This window comes from Corylus avellana, chromosome ca2 (assembly GCF_901000735.1).
Source record: "Corylus avellana chromosome ca2, CavTom2PMs-1.0".
NCBI classification, from domain to species: Eukaryota; Viridiplantae; Streptophyta; class Magnoliopsida; order Fagales; family Betulaceae; genus Corylus; species Corylus avellana.
In genome coordinates, this window is record NC_081542.1 from 3,268,272 (window position 1) to 3,287,912 (window position 19,641).

General features: G+C 34.3%; 2 protein-coding genes across 2 annotated transcripts; one reads left to right on the forward strand and one right to left on the reverse strand.

Annotated features, from left to right (window-relative positions):
- Positions 1-12,014: 12,014 nt before the first annotated feature.
- Positions 12,015-13,800, forward strand: LOC132171016 (transcription factor bHLH93-like). The gene is made up of 4 exons (XM_059582210.1): positions 12,015-12,692; positions 12,830-12,997; positions 13,110-13,277; positions 13,370-13,800. The coding sequence occupies exons 1-4, from the start codon at positions 12,135-12,137 to the stop codon at positions 13,454-13,456; spliced, it is 981 nt and encodes a 326-aa protein (XP_059438193.1). The 5' UTR covers positions 12,015-12,134; the 3' UTR covers positions 13,457-13,800.
- Positions 13,801-15,934: 2,134 nt separating this feature from the next.
- On the reverse strand, positions 15,935-19,208 carry LOC132172219 (uncharacterized). The gene is made up of 2 exons (XM_059583682.1): positions 18,226-19,208; positions 15,935-16,791 (listed from the first exon to the last, which is right to left on the reverse strand). Exons 1-2 carry the CDS (start codon positions 19,150-19,152, stop codon positions 16,027-16,029), a joined length of 1,692 nt encoding a protein of 563 aa, XP_059439665.1. The 5' UTR covers positions 19,153-19,208; the 3' UTR covers positions 15,935-16,026.
- Positions 19,209-19,641: the final 433 nt, after the last annotated feature.

Below are 19,641 nucleotides of genomic sequence, written 5' to 3' on the forward strand. Positions count from 1 at the left end.
GCCGATTTTTTATTTTTTTTAAGATGGCCTTATAAATATTATTTCTCCCCACCAATGTGAACAAGTTAGATTGGTGGTTCGTGCTTATGGGGCCAACCACATACAATATTGATATAGTTCATGGGATTCCGTTGAACTGGACCACACTATATATATGTTATATATTAAAAATTTGGAATATCCTTGAGGAAAAGGAAGTAGCTAGAATGTATAGAAATTCTATCGGGTAATTTTAATTGTCGCATTTGTTGACGTTTGTCACGTACTTTTTTTTAAAATTATTTTCTAAACGTTTGTCTTATAGCTACTAATATCAAAGTATTGAGGAATTTGTAATGGAGTTAATACTTCAGATTTGTATCTGTATTCACGTATGTTTTGATATCCAAGGCTTTCAAATTAATGATGAAAATTAAGTTTATGTTAATATATAAGAAGTAATGAATTTAATCATTTAGTTTATATTCTAATACTTCTCCTAATACCATAAATTTAACCATTTAATTTATATTCTAACAATAATATGAAATTCTTTTCAACAATAAAAAAATAATAATAATTTATCAGTACTCGTTTCTTTTTAATTTTTATATATATGCGGGCCTACAAGTTACCCAAAACGGTTGCAAACAGAATATATTATATGTTTGGTTCGTGTTTTGAGATTTTTTAGAATCTAGAAAAAGTAATAAATAATATTTTTCAAGAAACACGATCCATTTTGGTGTTGTAAAAAAATAAATAATTTGGAGTAACAATTTCCAAGAAACAAATAATAATAATAATAATAATAATATTATGTTGAAACAAAAAGCTGTGAGAAATTTCTCATTGTTGTTCCCAGATCGAAAACAGTTATAAAGAAAGGATCGATCAGGGTATATATGATTATTCTGGCCGGCGGGGTTGGTAGGATCCAGTGGTGAAGGCGGCATTAATGGCGGATTTAGGTTGCCTGCAGTGGGCGGAGTTGTCTTGGTTCATTTATGAGGATTGACATTCCGGACGCTCTGCAGAAGGCAACATAATAAGATCACAGGTGCATGTCTCACCACGTAACTCCAAAAACATTTGTTGTCGGTTTCTGAATTGCGTACCGACCAGGAAAGCTTTCTCCATGATCTGGAACAGAACCCGGACTAGTTTTTAGGCTGGCTGGCGCACTATCAATCAACCCTTCAGCTGGGGCCATCGAGGAAACTCCATCGACATCAGCTGGGAAGGAGGCCATTTCTTAAATTCTAATAAATAAATATTATATATAATGTTTGCTACAAAAGTTTAAATAATTTAACCAGCTAGATCAATCACTTTCGTCGGAATCTCCATTTTAATTTCCATTCGATCACTTCCCGGCCGCTTTCCATTCTTCCATTTTTATTTTTATTTTGATTCCTCGCTCTGTTCCCTTGTTGTGCCATGTTTTTTAGCACTTGCCAAGAGACAACAAAAAAAAAAGAAAAAAAAAAAAGAAAAAGAAAAAAGAAGTTAGTTAATTTAGCCAGATTTATTTAGTTAGATAATGACCTAGACAACTAAAGGTGCGTTTGGGATTATGATTTTGTAGACAAAAAAATATAATTTAAACCATATTGTTAAAAATGGATCGTTTGGGATTGCGTTTTTAAAAAAATTACAATTTGAAAACGCAAAAATATGCGTTTTTAAAAAGCAAGCAAAAATGGGGTGCTTTTCGAAAACAAGCCATTTAAAATGATAAACTGTGATTTTAAAGGCCAAATTGCGATCTCATCAAATGCTTAACTATGTTTTTAAAAATCACATTTTTAAAATCCTACATTTTTAAATTGCAAACCCAAACCGACCGTAAATCATGCTGCTTTGCATTTTAGGATAAATTTTTGGTTCTTCGCAAAATAAAAATATTAACAACCAACTTATAAATACAAAACACTTACTACATATTTAAAACTACTTTCACATTTATGTTACATCACCCAAAAAAAAAAAAAAAATGTTAGTGTGAGTGATTAACTTTATATTAAATTGATAAATATTATAAAGGTAAGTTATTAATGTAATATAAATTCATATATTTAAACTTTTAAAATAAATGATATTTTTAAATCAACTCTAATCTCAAATGTTTAAGCTAAATCTAATCAAAATGATCACTTAATAAGTGAAATAATTAACTAAAATGAAAGATAAGCTTTGAAATTAGGGTTTAAACTCGATACCTCTAATTCGTATAACATGTTAAATTATTACTTATTCTAAAAGTATGAAAAATTAAAAATATATAAATTTAATCATTTAATTAATATTTTAATAGAATATCAAAACCTTATTTAAAAATTATTTATTCCAAATAATAGGTTTTTTTTTTAATGAATAAATTAAGGGCAATATTTGAGCTCTCTTTTCTAAGTGTGAAAAGGTCATATTGATAGAAAGACTGATAGTAAATCTTTCTTATCTGTAAATCCTTCTTATCTCCAACGTTGTCATGCTATAGTTGTTGAGGAGGGGTGAAATTCGGAGAGAATTGTCTTGTAGCATCATTATTAATTTGTATCCCTAAACTTCTCTTGGTTGCATTTAATTAAGCAAGCATATATCTTTACGTACAAACAAAGGGCCTGTAATTATGAAATGTGTGAACAATCATAATCAGGATTTATAAATATATTAATATTTATAATGATTTTGGCCCAGTGAGTCGACATGATGAATGAGAGCTTGTCACTGTTAGTTCACTACACGTCTTTTGATGTGCACTTTTCTTTTGGGTCGGCCCTCGTTTTCTTGTCCTTGAAAGGACCCTTGAGAGACCTCACAACCTCTCTTTCCTTTTCTCTTCCCACGCCAACAACGACCTAACTACCCACCACCACAGGCCACCCCCCACCCCCCCTCCTCTCTCTTTTCTTTCTCTTTCTGATCAGATAGAGAAAGAACATATCCCCACCCGCAAACCGAGGGCTACTGTTAACGATTCCTAAACCTTAATTAATTAATAATTATCAGCAGTTGTGTCTTTTTCACTTTTCGTACAACAGTGTAGTGAAAGAGAGAGAGAGAGAGAGCCTGGACTGGAGGGGACTGGAAATCCAGGCTTGGGCAGAACTTTTTTGTAATGAACGTGAATGCACGTAAATAACAGTGACGTGGGGTTTCCCATGAGTCATGCAAAAGGCAGCTCAGAACAGTAGTTACACAATCGACGTAGGACCCAGTCAAAGTTTAAAGCAAAAACAAAAGGGAATGAAAAGCGGTTTTGGTTTTGGGAGAGATGAGAGAGGAGAGGAGAGGAGAGTTTGTGTGTATATATTGTGGGCGCTGCCGGTTGGATTGAATAAAATCCCATGCAAGCAATGGCGAAACGAAAGCAAACAAAAGACATGGCATATGAGCGTATGGGTACCACAAGTTTTGGTCTCGGCAAAAACAAAAAACCACTCTCTGTTCATGTGAGAGAGGCAGATCAATCGCTGATTCGCTCTGGTCTTTTTCATGCATCATCTTTAGTCCTTATCTGTGTCTTCGTACCTATCATTATTGCTCTCGTGGTCTTGTCACGAACACTGTCTTTTATGAGCATTGCTAAGCTACCCCCAGGCTCCTACTTAGCTTCTATAAATTTCTTTCTTATTGCTCAAATATTCATCACCAACAGGAAAAAAATAATAAATAAACATTTTATCAAAATCTTATTCCCAGTGGTAATTAGATTGCAAGGTCATATAATTTGTATTGAGCTTCTTTTTTTCTTTTTCTTTTTTCAAAAACAGCATATTACATATAACTTAAAAAATAAAGCATACAAAATTAGTATACATGGTTTCATTGAGTTGCAAATAGCTAATTTTGAGGTTTAAAAAGAAACTAAAACCTCTTCGGAATAAGCAAAAATACAAATAGGTTTCTTGATGAGTTTTTCTTTAGTGATGTAACTCGGTTAAGTGGGTTTGCAAAAACAAGTACAAGAATTACAACTCTTTTTAAAATTAAGAGTCGATCAAATTAAGATTTGATGTAAGATAAAAAAATAAATAAATAAAAAAGAAAAAAGAAAAAAGAAAAGAAAACTACTCTCAAATTGTTTCTTATTGATAACTAATCAAAACACATAAAAAAAAACTATGGCTCTAGACAGCTATATAACATGCTTTATACTTACCTAGAGTACTCCTAAACCTAAAGACACTTAAATAAAGTTGGTTTTAAAAAATTGCTGCAACTCGTTTGAACGGGATCACGAAGAATTGAAATAAACTTAACAATCAGTTTCTCATTTGAACAGATTACTTATTCATTCAAATCTGACTAGGTTTCATATCTTTTAAAGGCATTTCATAGCTTTTTGAAGCAGCGCATTCAAACTGACTTAATACGAGATTTAGAACGAGTTATTCTACCAATTCATTCTAAAGTTCATTCGAACTTAAAGTTGGAACAAGCCATTCTACCAACTCTTTCAAACTTAAACTTAAAAATGAGCTATTTTGTCTAGCTTTTGCAATATTTTCTTTACGGCCCACTTTGACCCAGTAAAAGTTGAAATTAGCAATACTTTACGAAAACATGACTTTGTAGACCTTTAAATTAGCTTTTCAACTCTATCCGGATTTCTTCCGTCCGATGTTAAAATCACAATATATGACCTTGTCACATAGACTTGTCTGATGAAAAACTGCCCTTCATCAATTTCGAATGGGATGGAATATGTTAACGTGTCATACCAACACCAATAATATTAAAACGTGTATCATTTTAAAAAAAAATATATCAAATAAAGTTATGTTTGTTAAACATTTTGTATTACGTTCTCAAAACAAAACATTAACAATTAATTAATTTAAAAACAAAATACTCCTAAAAACACAAAAACAAATTTATTTTTTATGTCACATCAAATTTTCAAACCAAAACTAAAAATACAACCTAAAACACATTAACAAACAAAGCCTTTAGTATCACAAGTTGAAAAATTGTCAATTTTTGTTATACAATGGAAGGTCTTTCTATTTTCATTTGGTCTGACAAAATTGGAGGAACCTAAATTAAATTTTAGAGATAAATACAAAATCAATCCTTGAGGTTGCACCAAATTGCAAATAGCTCCCTAAGATATATAGAAAGTGGAATAAAACTCATTGTGGTAAGCAAAAATTCCTTTGAATTTCTTTGAATGGATCAACTAGCTAGTGCACAAATATAGTCTTTGGCATAGGATGCCACTTCTCAAAGTGCAAAGTGAAAATTGACATGTATGTTCAAACATATATAGTTATACATATATCCATTTATATATATTATACAAAGTTATAGGAGACCTCTTACTATTCCTTTTGATTTTGGTAATATACATATCCATTTATATTATACAAATTTATTGGTGACCCTCTTATATATCATTCCTTTTGATTTTGGTAATAAAATAAACTGTCATTATTTTTGGTAAGTTCTAAACCAAATACATACAAATTTATCATCAGTAGTTTGGAATAACTACTTTCACTCAACTTCGCTGACCAGTGACCAGGTATATATAAAAGAGAGAAGCCATCTTCTTTAGGTTATTAAAATGGATAAGAATTAATATAAATAAATAATGTATGATTTAGATCACATCCATGCATGCGTGGACAGCCTATTATAGAGACAAAATCAATAATTATATTTGATTTTTAAGAAAGACTAATATGTCATTTAGTTTTTTATCCGGAAAGAATCATACCATCCAGTTTTTTAAGTGCTTGTTTGTTTGCTCGAAAAAAAAAGGGGGGAAGTAGCTAGCTTGTTTGTTAGAAATTTGGCGTATATGGAAGTTTTTTGATTGCTTAAACACATGAACATATGAGTCGTCTGACACTAATACACCTGTTGATTATGTTCACGTGGTCGTGGGTCAAACGCCTTCTCTCGTCGTACTTTCCTTGATATGTGTGTTTGGAATGATTTACCACTCTCTATGAAACTGCAAATTATTTTGGTGCAAAACGGATCAAAACTTATTTTTCTTGGAATTAGAATTTTTCTATCTTCGAATTTAATTTATTAATTAGTCTACTTTTATTTTTAAATATGTTATGATTTATGTTGGCATATTTAGTATCAAAACTTAGTTGACTATAATTATAGGGTTAGTGGTAAGGGTGTCAACCCGGTCCGATTTTTTGATTTTTTGTCAAAACCGGGTACCGGAATTAGGGTACCCGGTTCTTAGTTTTGGAAAACCGAAAATAGGAACTGGGACCCCAGTTAACCGGAAACCTAGTTACCAGCCGGTCCGGTTTGTACCCGGTTCAGTAGCCGGTTTATATATATATATCCGGTTCCGATAACTCGGTAAAAATCGGGTACTGAAACCGGGTCCTAGTTTCTTGGTTTTTGGTTTACTGGTTCCAATTTCAGTTCTCCGGTAATTTTTGACACCCCTAGTTAGCGGTTGAGTCGGTCTTAAGTTGGTGTTCGAAAAAAGTGATTCAGAGTGTAAGGCAGTACATGTCGTTTGCAATCACAAACATTTGAAGTATGTTCAAATGAGAAAGCTCGATCAGCAGATTTCAAACTGAGAGGCAGGGTGCTTCGTTCGAAATTTTGTTCAAAGAAGGTTTGAACATGAAAAATCAATTAAGAAATTAAAAATTCAAGTTCCAGAATGTTACATTCGCAATAATGTTCAAAAAATGTTCGAACATCAACGCCTAGAGTACTTTGCAAAAAATGTTCAAACGTAGTGCTCAATAAGTCAAGGAAAACCTTCCGTTCGCAACAATATTCAAAGAACGTTCAAACGCCATAGGTAGTAAACTGTGAAAACCTAGTTGATGTTCGAACAAGATTTGCTCTTGACATTCGAACGCCACCTTCTCTAGTAGTGTTTTTATTAAACCGACCTTCACATTAAACCCCCGTTTTTCCTCTCTATATATATAAAAGCCTCACATACCACAATTTACAAGGACTTAGAGAGGTAGTTTCTCAGTTATTTTGGAGAGATTTTCAATGTTTTTGAGCTTAAACAAATTCAAACCGTCTCATTGATCAGACCACATAAATACAATTTCATAAACACAAGTTGGTAAAATAAACTCGTCTTATACGTACCACAAGAGACGACCAAAGTATATTTCCCCTTAAACTGTATTTCGAATTATTGATATAGATAAAATCACATATAAACTTTTTTATAATTATTGTTCAAATTACTAATAATTTACATAATAAATTACTGAAAATTCCAGTCCAAGTTTGGGAAGATGGAGGGTGATGATCCTTTCTAGGTCTCACATGAATGTTGTTCCCTGTCAGACCATCTATTTGCAGGAAAGTGTAGCATAATTTAGATTGTGAATTTTGTCGGTACGTTTGTTTAAAATGTCAGATGTGGAGATGGATAATTGTGATTGGTACAATGTTGGCGTGCACTACTCAAACAATGGACCTGCGTGTATTAAAAAAAATACACATTTAGGACCTACGTGTCGTCCCCGTTTCCCCAAATTTATCGAATTTCTTTCTCGACAGCTATATAATAGCCTATATTGTCCCACAGATAACAGGAAATACCAATCATTTAAATAATAATTTATTACAAATTATAAATATTGCACCATTCTCCGTAAAAAAAATAAAAAATGCTAGATTTATAAGTGGGTTGACATTACTCAAATCACATGTTGACATATGTTAGCAAATCAAAAATAAAAAATTATAAAAGAATTATAGGCATATACAATTTTTAGCACAACCTATAAATTCGACACTTAAACACGAAATTAGCGTGTCGAGGTTAAAGGGTTTGACCTGTTTAATTAAATAAATCGAATTATATAGAGTTAACATATATAGTCTTATATTCATACATTGACACAACCTAAATACGATATGTGAATACGAATTACGTATACCACCCTTAAATATAGCATGACTCTTTTTTCCATAACATGCATAAGAATTCACTTCTTTTTTTTCTTTTTTTTCTTTTCATGGGTAGAACTTAAATGGACTACGGAATGTAACCATTACGGATTGTAAGATTAAACTATAATTTATAATTATTTTTGATTTCCTAAAGACTAATGCTAGGAACTATATTTTTATCTCATATTGCTAATGTGTCAATTCCAACTAACTCTTGAATCATTTTTAATAAAAAATAATAAATAAAAAATTTCCGATAATTAGTTGGGACTTTCATGTTAATATTGTAGAATAGTTTTAACATGCATTACCCTTTTCTAAAACAGTTTACAAGTCTTAAAATTTGAAGAATTAGGACCCATCCATTTTTTTTTTTTTTCGAATGGTTATCAAACATTTTGTTAATTTTCACAATAATTTAAAACCTTATTTTTTATTTTTTATTTTTCTCAAAAATAACAAAATTGGAAACACATAAATACAAAGGATAAATGTGGTGAAAAACAAAAACATGGACATATGAGGTAGGGGCTAATTATTAAGTTAAAGCTGCAAACATGCACTTCGTTGTGTTGAAGTATTATTGTCCTTGGGTCACGGGGAGCCTAAGTAAAAGTCAGGCATCAATGATAAAAAAAAACGAGTACTCATAATCAGAAATCATGATGGCCTATACTTTGCATAAAAATACAAGATCCTATTGCTATTGCAATTGCCATTGCACCAGTTGATGAGTGAGTTGTGTCCACACCATTTGCCAATTCCCTACTTCACCAACCGCACTACCAAGAAAAATTTCTAGGGTTTTCTTTTCTACAATTTCAATTTTCATTTTGATTTAAATGCTACAAATTGCAATCTTGGTTGAAGCTGTAATAAATCTGGTATAGCTATAGGGGAATCCGAATTTGTCTTGGTGTTGGATTAGGTTTGATTGGAAGGTTTTGGAAATGTCCAATAAAGAGGCCGACAACTCTCTAGGTGATGCAGCCATAGCTTACTCTTTTGCACATTGTTATCTATATATTGATTGAATGTGTCATGTGTGAGTAGTTTTTGTACCTTATGTGCCTACCTTTTCCTTAGCCTTAGCTACTTCGTGTTTATCCTGCGGAAATTACCCATAGGCCCTTATACTTAGGCTGGTCCGTGCCAATCAACTATTTGATTAATCATCGTTAAAAAGGAAAAAAAAAAATTAAGGGTTTGTTGGGATGGTGACCTTAACATTATATAATAATTGGAAAATAAAAATGTGGTATATTACATTTCTCAAAATTCAAAAAATTTATTATACTTTAAAAAATGATTTTTCTCAATACATCCATTTTGTTCTTATAACAGTGTAACCTAACGTTTAAAATGTTAATAAAAATTCTAAAGATGGAAAACTAAACTTAAAAGGCAAATCATATTGTTTTAAGGGAAAATAACAACAGTTGGCAAGTATCTAATATGAAAAATATTACTCTGCTAGGGTTTCTTCTCCTAGCAGAGAGCGCTGCCTAGAGGAGGAGAACTTCCTCCCCTCTTCCTCCTTGGTTTTTCTTCCCCTTCCCTCCCCGCCTCTTCCCTCCCCCTCTTTTTCCCCTTTTGCTTGACTTTGTTTTCTGCTTGTTTGTTTTTGGCATACTTTGTAGGTGCCATTCTTGGGGGATTCACTCAAACTACCCCCAGTTCTTTGAGTGCGCCGCTGATCTCCTCCGCGCCGCTTTGTCGTTCACCATTCATTGCCGAGTCTGTTATCATGCCCCCCACCGCGTTTCACTAGCCCTATTCGTTTCCAACACCAGCTTCGGTTTCAGGCAAACACGCGATCAGCCTTTCTTCCGGTCACCATCATCCGCCTAGTGTACTCCTATTTTTTGGCTTTTTGGTTTTTTTGCTTTCATTTTCCCTGTATTTTTCGGTTTCTGTTGTTTTTTTCCCTGTTATTTGTTCTTTATTTTATATTTCCTATTGTTTTGTTGTTTGTAATAAGGCTCTATTCTTTTGTTGATCCGTGAGGTATTTGTTTATGGTCCAAACATTTGGGTTGTGGATGAGATCTATATTATGGCTTTCGGGTTGAGGAGAAAGAGTTTCGATATGCGGGTTTTCTACTCCCAGGTTGAGGAATAAGAGCTACCTATGCATTAGAATGAGTCTGTTTGGAACAGATATGTTGTTATATCTGAAGATTGGTCATGGGTTAGCGGATCTTGTTTGAGATTGGGATGGTTGTATCTTTGATGTCATCTTCAACGTTTGAAACCTCGCAGCTTCGGCTATGGTTACTTCAGAGCTTTTTGCTCTGTATTGTAAAAGCTTTATGCTCGTATTATCTTTTAATGAATGTGACTGGAATGTTTTCCTCTTCAAAAAAAAAAATGAAAAATATTAATGCTAAGATTGATTCAAACTAAGGAAATAACACATTTGAGAATTTGATCAATTAGGCAAAAATTCCAATATGCATGCCGGGATGGAGAGAATTCATCTTCAAATTCAGATCATTTTTCTCTCGATCTTTTTAATCAATTTTTTCCATCCCATACTTTTGAATACCAAAAGAGAAACAACTTGCAACCCATCACAACATGACTATGAATAATAGATATGAAGTTCTTTGCACCAACTTCAGATAAATTAATCTTCATAAGTTCTTGATTTATTTTTATAAATTTAACAAAAGTAATTTTCTCAAGACCCAACTGAGATACTTCACTTTTTGGACTTTCATCAAATACATGGTCGACATCATTCTCTTCAGCCATTTTTACGGTATCAATCGAAAAACTAATCCCCTCTAATAAATCCTCTTTGGCAAGATAGATATCATAGATAAATGGAGGCTCTTAATCCATTGATAATCTCCTTCAACAAATTCATATTCCTCCTCTACATGAGATGAATTCGATAAATGAGTCTGACGTTGGCTAACAACAATCACGCCGACGAGCAATTGGTCTAGCGCATCACCATTGAAATCATGCCTCCAGTTGCACATTACATGTTGTATCATGTGTGTACTCAACAATCAATCTCTCACACAAACAGAAGCTTTTATCCATAATGTGAGACTCGATCTTGTTATATCCGCACATGTGTACTCAACAATCTCCTCCTCTAATGAAAGTTTTTATTAATTTTATTAGTTGTCTCTAAGATCTCTTGTGTGCTATATGGGTTTGCCTGCGCCATGCACTTTTTCCCTTAATCTAGTGGCTCTCGTTTATGCCCGCACCATAAATCTTTGTCGACCCCTTACTCTAGGGATCCTCATCCATGCCAGCACCTTGCACATTTGTCCATACTTTGAAGACCCTTGTTAGTGCTTGCGTGACTCCATCATACCGCATGCTACCATCAGCTTTGATATGCCGCTCGTTAGAGAGATTAACATACATCTTTTAGAGTCTTTTAATAAAATCATAATATAGCATGTTGAAATATCATTTTAACTCAAAAGGTTAAGAATATGAGTTTTAGCACAACTATATGATATTAACTTGTCCCAATTGTGACATTAGTAGTGTCAATGACTTTTTCTTTTCTTTGTATTTTTTTTTTCCTCTAATTTTCACTTGCTATGACCGGAAGATGAATACAACATCCTTTTTCCAACTAGCAAATTCTATCAACAAAAACGAAAATCCATTTATAAGATTGAATTGCAGATAAGAAGAGACAATTTAAGCATAGTTTTCCATGCCTAGGCCGTGAGAAAAGTGAAGAAGCTAGAACAAACAAATCCACTAAGCCAATGTTTAGAGGGTTGAGGTATGGGGCCCAACCGGGAATTATTCGTGGTAATCAACCAGTAATTGTTAAAGATGTTATATATACAGATATATATACAAACAGAAACTGACAGTCTATTATTGTAAATTCATCCATTTTCGTTTCAGACAGACTTGCGGGTCAAAGCTTTCAGGTTGTGGGATTTAAATATCGAGAATTTGTCTCATTGATAATTTCGGTGAAAAAGACATTAATCAGCCTTGAGGGAGAGAGAGGGAGAGAGAGAGAGAGCAAAAGCAGATTCCATTTCTGTCTTAGGCTAGCTCTAGGTGCCACTACATACAAGTTCACTGTAATGAATATACTATATATAATATAATGCATTTATGATGACAAATGGACCCTTTTATAATGTTTTATATATTCCTTCAGCTTGGTGCAGCTTCATGTTATTAACCTCTCTCACTCTCTTTGGATGAACATCTTCTCTTCCACCACTTTATGAGAGAGAAATAGAGATGGAGCTCACTCAACATGGTTTCTTGGAGGAATTACTTGCTCCTAGAAAAGACACTACTTGGAACACTTTTCCTAATGGAGTGAACGAGTTCTTCCCTGGTGGGTGGAACTTTGATTCTTTGGAAGAGAACCCAGTGTTGGCTACTCCAAACCCTCCATTTCTAGGATTCTCCACACCCTTTGAATGTAATTTCAGTGACCAAGCATACCCTTTTCTTGATGGGTTCTCAGAGATTGAAGCATCATACACCAAGAACGACAAGCCACCATTTCCATCCCAAGAGGATTACCCATCGATGGTGGAGGATGAAGACCTTGGTTTTCTTGGCAGTGAAAATCACAGCATGGAAGACAACAATAATGGCTGCAAAGTTGAGATGGAACAAGCCTCTGACATTCCAGCTGCTTTCAACATGGATTTGTGTGGGGAGAAAAGAAGCAAGTCCAAGAAGTTGGAAGGCCAGCCCTCTAAGAATCTTATGGCAGAAAGAAGACGAAGGAAGCGCTTAAATGACCGCCTTTCTATGCTCAGATCAATAGTCCCTAAGATTAGCAAGGTGATCTAAATTTACTCTTCTTGTTGTTAATTTCACCACTGGTAAATCTCTTGTTTGCTCTCTGAGGTTGGCGTATTCATTCCTTTCTTATGACTTATGAGATTAACAGAAGGATGTGATGTGAATGCTTTTGGCAGATGGACAGAACATCTATACTTGGAGATGCCATAGATTATATGAAAGAGCTTCTGGAAAGAATCAATAAATTGAAAGCAGAAAACATGGAAGAGGGTACAGATCAGATTGATTTAATGGGGTCCAAGGAGCTAAAGCCAAATGAAGTATTGGTGAGAAATTCCCCCAAGGTAAAAATGTCTGCACTTTTCATTACCCATTAAGAATTCTAGCTCAATTTCTGATGGTATATATATTTACTCTAATTCTTGAATGGAATTTTATGGCTTTGTGACCTTGCAGTTTAATGTGGAGAGGAGGGATATGGATACCCGGATTGGGATATGCTGTGCAGCTAAGCCAGGATTGTTGCTATCAACAGTGAACACGCTAGAAGCACTAGGCCTTGAGATTCAACAGTGTGTTATAAGCTGCTTCAATGACTTTTCAGTGCATGCTTCTTGTTCTGAGGTATGTGTGTTGTCTTATTATTTGCTTGACATTATCTTGACGTGCATGCTTCAAATCAATATTTGATGTCTACTTTCTTACAATGGTGTTAGGGAGCTCCGGAGCGAGAACTGATAAGTTCTGAAGACATAAAGCAGGCATTGTTTAGAAATGCAGGCTATGGAGGAAGATGTTTGTAGAAGAAAAGGATGAAGAGAGATTGCTGGGGTTACTTAACAGGGCTTGAAGAGATAAAAAGATTCATGGAAACAATCTTAAGTTGCTCTTCTTCAAGGAATTTTGCAAGTGAGAAGTTGTAATAGTATTCTCTTTGAATAAGTGTTGCTCATTCATCAGGTCCATCCCACAACCTATGATGTATTGTCCAGTGCATTTTTTTTTTTTTTTCTTTCAATTTAAGGATATTTGTTCCTAGTCTAACTCAACTGATATACAAATAATAAATAATAAAAGCAGTTTGTCAAAAAATTGTTTTCAATACAATCAGAATGTATATGGAATAAATGCACATAATTTGGTGATTGATTAAAGTTCTTTTCAGTATCTTAAAAACAAATCATTATTGATATCTTATTGCTACACTAGATATGACCATTCAGCAATTATTGGCATTTAGGATTGTAGAGGATGGTGACTCGCTGCTGTTTCTGAATCTAGATTCCAAGAATATCCCAAACACTATGGTACACACACAGTATTATTATAGTGCCTGGTTATGTTATATTAACTTGGATTGATAATACAATCATTGGGTTTGTAACATTTGATCCTGTGACACACCCAAATTGCATAGTTTCACCATAATAAGGTTATGGCTTTTCCCTTACAGTTAATAAGAGAGTTGGAGATGATCACTATAAACTTAAAGATTAGATAGGAATGAAGTGTTTGATGACATTCCACTAAACATGAAATGTCAAATTAGCGAGCATTTTGGTCTTTTCAATTGAGTTTCTCTTTTGGCCATGATAAATTTATGGAGCTCAAATTGTGTTTGTGTGTGTGTTTGAGAGAGAGAGAGAGAGAAAGCGAGAGAGTTCATTTTTTCTCTTACAGTTGATTTTGGCTTCCATATTTCTTTCAGTAAAAGCAAGCAGGGTTGATACCTAGTAATACAGCAGATTGCCAGAGTTCTTAAAATTTATCTCTTCAAAATATCCCAAGTAGAATTTCTTCAAAGCTCTATGATCTCCCCCTCTATTTGTAATATAGAAACCCCTGCATGAGTTAGGAAAATCCTAAACTTTGTGAAAAATACTTAGCTTTTTGAACTACCATTAATTCAATTTTTATTTACGCCTTCTAACTTTAAAAAATGACATTTGAGCATTCCATATTACCACCGCCCGTCAAATTAGACATTTTTGTATTTTTCTTTCAAAAATATCTTTGGAAGTTATTAAAAGTAATAATTTGAAAAAAAAAAAAAAAAATTATTTTATTATTATTAAAACAATTAAACAAAAAAAAAAAAAAAAAAAAAAAAAGGGTGACCCTTTTCATATTAACTCCCTTAATTATTTTTTTTTTTTCAAATGGTTATTATCTTATTTTTAATAATTTCAAGGGTATTTTGAGAAGGAAAAAAAAAACGTAAAAGTGTTTAATTTGACATGCGATGATAGTATAAGAGGGGTTGGATATCACTTTTTAAAGTTTGAAAGCATAAATAAAAATGTGGTGGTAGTTTGAGTTAAAGTATATTTTTCGCCTAAACTTTTATTTGCCTAAGCAGTGCTTCATTATAGAAACTAGAAAGGACCTGCAACTGATTACTGGGAATTCATATGCAGGAACTCCTAAATGATTGGCAAACCTAAAAGCACTAGATGTTTAATTAGGTTCAACAGCATGCTTCTTCCTAGTTTTACAGCAATAACTAAAGCAAGCTTCTTCGAGATCATATATAGTAGAACATGACGTCTTTTAAGTGTTTATGTTTTTTCTTCTTCTTCTAATCAAATGTGGAAAAATGTTACAAGGGAGGATCTTTAAGAGTTTGAAAGAGCTAGAAATGGTTAATTTTCCCGTGCAGTTGCTATTTTGCAGCTAAAATGTTATTATTAACAAACCATCTTTGATTTCTTGTTCCTGGATCAAATGAAATCCTGGACAAGTAACTAATTGATGCAATAGCTAGATGGGATTGGAGTTTTCCTAGTTTTAAAAGTCTAGCATTAGATAAGGACCTTTTGTCCTTTTTCCAAATATTCAAGGACACCGTTCATGAACTTGGAATAAGATATTAAGAATCATCTAAAAAGAAATTAAAAGGAACACAGCTACAAGCCCAAAAATCTTTTTCAAATCACAAACTTATTCTTAGCTTAACAAAACTTCTATTATAATTTTCTTTCTTGTCTTCAAGCCCACAATTGGCGGCTGGCGGCTCTATGCTTAAATTCAGCTTCATAGAGTTCAGTTTGTCAAGACACAGCCAAAATATGTCGACCATCAAATCTTTCATTTTCCACATGCATTTAGGTGACTTCATACGCGCCCAAAGATACAATTATCCAGAACCCAAATCTTTTGCATCTAATAATTATAATTACTTTAGGTTAAAAACAAAAATTTACCAAAATTTTTTTTATAAAAAAAAAAAAAAAAAAAAAAAAAAGGGTTTCCAAAAATGGGTTAATGATATTATACAGGATTCAAAGTCAGCAGCCACACATGGCAGCTTCAATTAGCATTTAGCATTTAGCAATATGAAGAAAATTACATTTCAAATTGATCTTGAAAACTTTCAAACTCCGTCATCACTTTCATGATGATCATTGCTGTCAACACCATCGTCATCGTTAAAATCAGAGCTGCTCAGGGCATTGGCCTGCAAAAGTTGATACCGATTGATGACACATCTGGCTTCAGATTGCAGTGCATTCTTTGCTGCTTTAACCATATCAAGATTCTGAACATGATCTTTTGTATCCTCTTTAACAACAGAGGATTTTTCTGCGCGTGCTGACGCTGCTCTTCTTTTGGCTTCCCTACAATGTAGTTGGTCAATATACTTCTCATGCAAGACCCTGTTTTTCACCTGCTTCAGTACTGGGGAACTAACAAGTGACGTCAGAGACGAGCTACTAAATCTTGAAAGGGACTTTTTACGGCTTGAAGAAGATCTCTCACGGAGCTTCTGAAGAAATCCTTGCTCTTCCTGCAACCGCTTTGGGGTGGAAAGTATAACACCCGGCTGAAAAGCTTGGGCAGATGGATCCATATTGGGTTCAAGTACTGAAAATAGATCCGCTTCATATCCTTGGTCCACATGATAATGCTTTTGTAACAAGTGTCTGACAGTTTTTTGTGCAAGATGATGAGTCTTCTGTTTACTGCATCTCAACATTTTAACCCTTGGCTTAAGCAATATTCTACTTGCAGAAAGTGAAACATGTTGAAGGGGAGAATACTTTGCTTTCTTGGACCTTGATCGAGGCCGAGGTTGAAGAGGGGTTAAATTTTCGGAGTGAACTTTATCAAAGCACTCCTGTTCAGTCTTTCCAGACACCTGTGAGATGGATAGTTGTATGTATAAGTTCACCATTGATAGAAGCTAACTCCACTAATTCAAATATTAAATAGCAAATATATGTTGGCACAAGGATTTAGAAAAAGATTCTTAACGACAGATACCATATGTCTTTATCTAGTTCTCGTGCGTTAATCTTGTCTTCTAGACTTACAAGGAAAACAGTTAGTTTCTGTCTTTTCTAATTCCTTTTTTGACAGAATAACACTGATATTTACAACTAATTCTAGTATATGATTTTAAGTTAACAATTTCGATTATTTGAAATGACAATAGAGCTTCAAAGCTCTCTTATATGTCCTGCAATCAGCTGAAGTACCAAGACTTTCACTTCAAGTTGAGCAATGATTTCTCTGAAAATAGTTTTTTCATTGCGGTTATTAAAGTTAATTTTCAGTCTCAACCACAATACTAAAACTTCGTGAACATGTTACACAACCATTTTCCAATAAGAAAACATCTTTATAACTCCTTGAAAAGCCATTTCTCTTCCAAGATCATACTTAAAGAGAAAACAACATGTTTACACCCTTTTCCCAAAGTATAATCCCCTCATTCATATGATAATGTTGAGTGCTCGAATTTCAAGAGCATAACAGGGTTGTTTGGGGTAGTTCTTCATAGGGAACCTAGGCCTTACAACATGTTATGATCCTAAGGGTTAAAGGTTTAACCAAATCAGTATCCAATAATCCTATGGCTTGGGGATAAATAATTAGGCCCTTAATAATTGATATGAGAGCAAGCACCACATCACAAGTCCTCCTCCCAAAGGAGACGACCTATTGACTGAATTAAAATGTTTTGGTCTTATGTATGAGCATAGTATTAAGTCATTGAATATTGATATGTGAGTAAAGCCGTCAAAAGAGAAATGGGATAGTGTCAATAGAGTAGGTCGTCATGAACATTAGATTCGAAAGCATGGTGGAATGTTATGATCATAAGGGTTAAGGGTTTAATCAAACCAGTATCCAACAGTCCTATGGCTTTTAGATCAATGGTTAGGCCCTTAACTATAATGTCATGTGTTTAGCCTAGTGATAAGATTAGGATTATAATTAATAATTAATTAGGAATAGGTGATAAGATTAGGTGAAATAATTCAAGTAAGGGTAATTATCCTTTGAGCAAGCTGATTATTTTATCTTGATAGGATTTGTTAGTAGGATTAATTTTATATCTTTATTTGTAAAGTCTATTCATAGACAGAGCAAAAATCAATAAAGGATCCTAGAGGATTTTTTTATCAACAAGTTCCTTAAATCCTTGTTGTGAGGCTCAAGTTCCCTATGAAGAACCTACCATAAACAACCCCATTACACGGTTGAAATTCAAGCATGTAACAGAGAAGCAAACAGAACAAATAAACAAAATATTCCAAATTAGAGAATCAAAGGAACAGCAAAATACCATTTTGGAAACCTTCTTCCAGAAATGGGGTGTCGGCTTGGCAGCAAAATAAGCTCTCTGCAATTCCAATTCTTGTTCCTTTGTCCACCCATTACTGATCCCACTGTCTTCCTCGTCTCGCTTTCTCTTCTTCTTAACCCCAATCTCCATAGCCGTCCTCTCTTCGCCTTTCACCATAAACGCTTCAGGACCAATAGAACTCCCCTTTGTCTTCCTTTCACGTTTCCCCACAATGTATTCACAAGAGATCAATCCCCTTTCAGCTTCCCCGTCATCTGTTAAATCCACTTTATCCGAAGACTTAGCGCTCTTCTCGACATGTTCATCATCAACATTTCGCTGATTAGAAACCCTCTGAGATCGTCTAAGGCCTCCAACTTCCTTAATACTACAATTCGAACTTGGAGACTTGCTCGACCCAGAACTTAGACCTCCACTACTCAACCCAATATCGGATTTCCTCGTCTTTCCCGAAACTTTCTCCAAGTATTCTTTACACTTACTGACTAAATTTTGCTGATAAGAAAGCCTCGGCGACCGTCTGAGACTCCGAGACCCTTCGACCCCATTGTTCAACCTTGGAGATCTTCTCGACCCAGAACATAAATTGGCGACATTTCTTGTCACGTAATCAGATTTACTCGTTTTCTTTGAACCTTTTTCCGGGTAATCCCTTTTATCTTGCGCTAAGCTGAGAGGAGGACCAGGAGAGCGTGCCCTGTGGTTTCTGGACTTAGATTTGGGGGTTTTCCGATCTTCGGGTTCTGAGGTTGTATTCTTCGGGTGGAGTCTAGGGGACTTTCGGAGAGAGGTGGGTGTTTGTGGTTCTATGGTGGTTTTATGGTGGAGAAATCTCGGAGATCTGCGGAGAGTCTTGGGTTGCTCGATGCCAACGATGGGGTTTCTTGTTGGCATTTTCACGAACATTTGGTGCTCGTGCTTCTTCAGGAGCTTTGAGAGGGAAAATGCGCCATTCAAACTCGAAAGAGAAGTGGGCTTTTTTTACACAACCCGAAATGGCTAAGAAAAACACTAAAAGAGAGCTTTCCTTGGGCCGTAACCCAACGGTAGTAGGCTCATTTGTGGTTTCAGTAAAGAGGGACAGACGGACAGTAGTGAACTTTTACACTTTGGAAATTAAATTTTGGTAGTATATATGTGAGTATTTACTATTTTCACTTTGAAAAACACACAATTTCCAATATCAGCAATCATCTCTCATGTTAATATTTAGACATTCTTGTACAAAGTCTTGGTTGAAAACATCAAGTACTTACAAATAAATAATACAATTATTACATCTAACACATACAATTATTAACTACATAATTGACGGATTCATTGGCTTAGCATTATAATCTATGTGACAAATATTTGGAGCATGACATGGGTACATATAGGCCATATGGAGGTCAG

What these genes read in the sequence shown, in the direction of transcription:
- LOC132171016 (XM_059582210.1), top strand. Translation starts at nt 12,135, where the DNA reads ATGGAGCTCACTCAACATGGTTTCTTGGAGGAATTACTTGCTCCTAGA. An exon ending in TGGTGAGAAATTCCCCCAAG is followed by an intron (nt 12,998 to 13,109) that starts GTAAAAATGTCT and finishes GTGACCTTGCAG; the next exon opens with TTTAATGTGGAGAGGAGGGA. An exon ending in TGCATGCTTCTTGTTCTGAG is followed by an intron (nt 13,278 to 13,369) that starts GTATGTGTGTTG and finishes CAATGGTGTTAG; the next exon opens with GGAGCTCCGGAGCGAGAACT.
- LOC132172219 (XM_059583682.1), bottom strand. Translation starts at nt 19,152, where the DNA reads ATGTTCGTGAAAATGCCAACAAGAAACCCCATCGTTGGCATCGAGCAA. An exon ending in GGAAGAAGGTTTCCAAAATG is followed by an intron (nt 16,792 to 18,225) that starts GTATTTTGCTGT and finishes TCCATCTCACAG; the next exon opens with GTGTCTGGAAAGACTGAACA.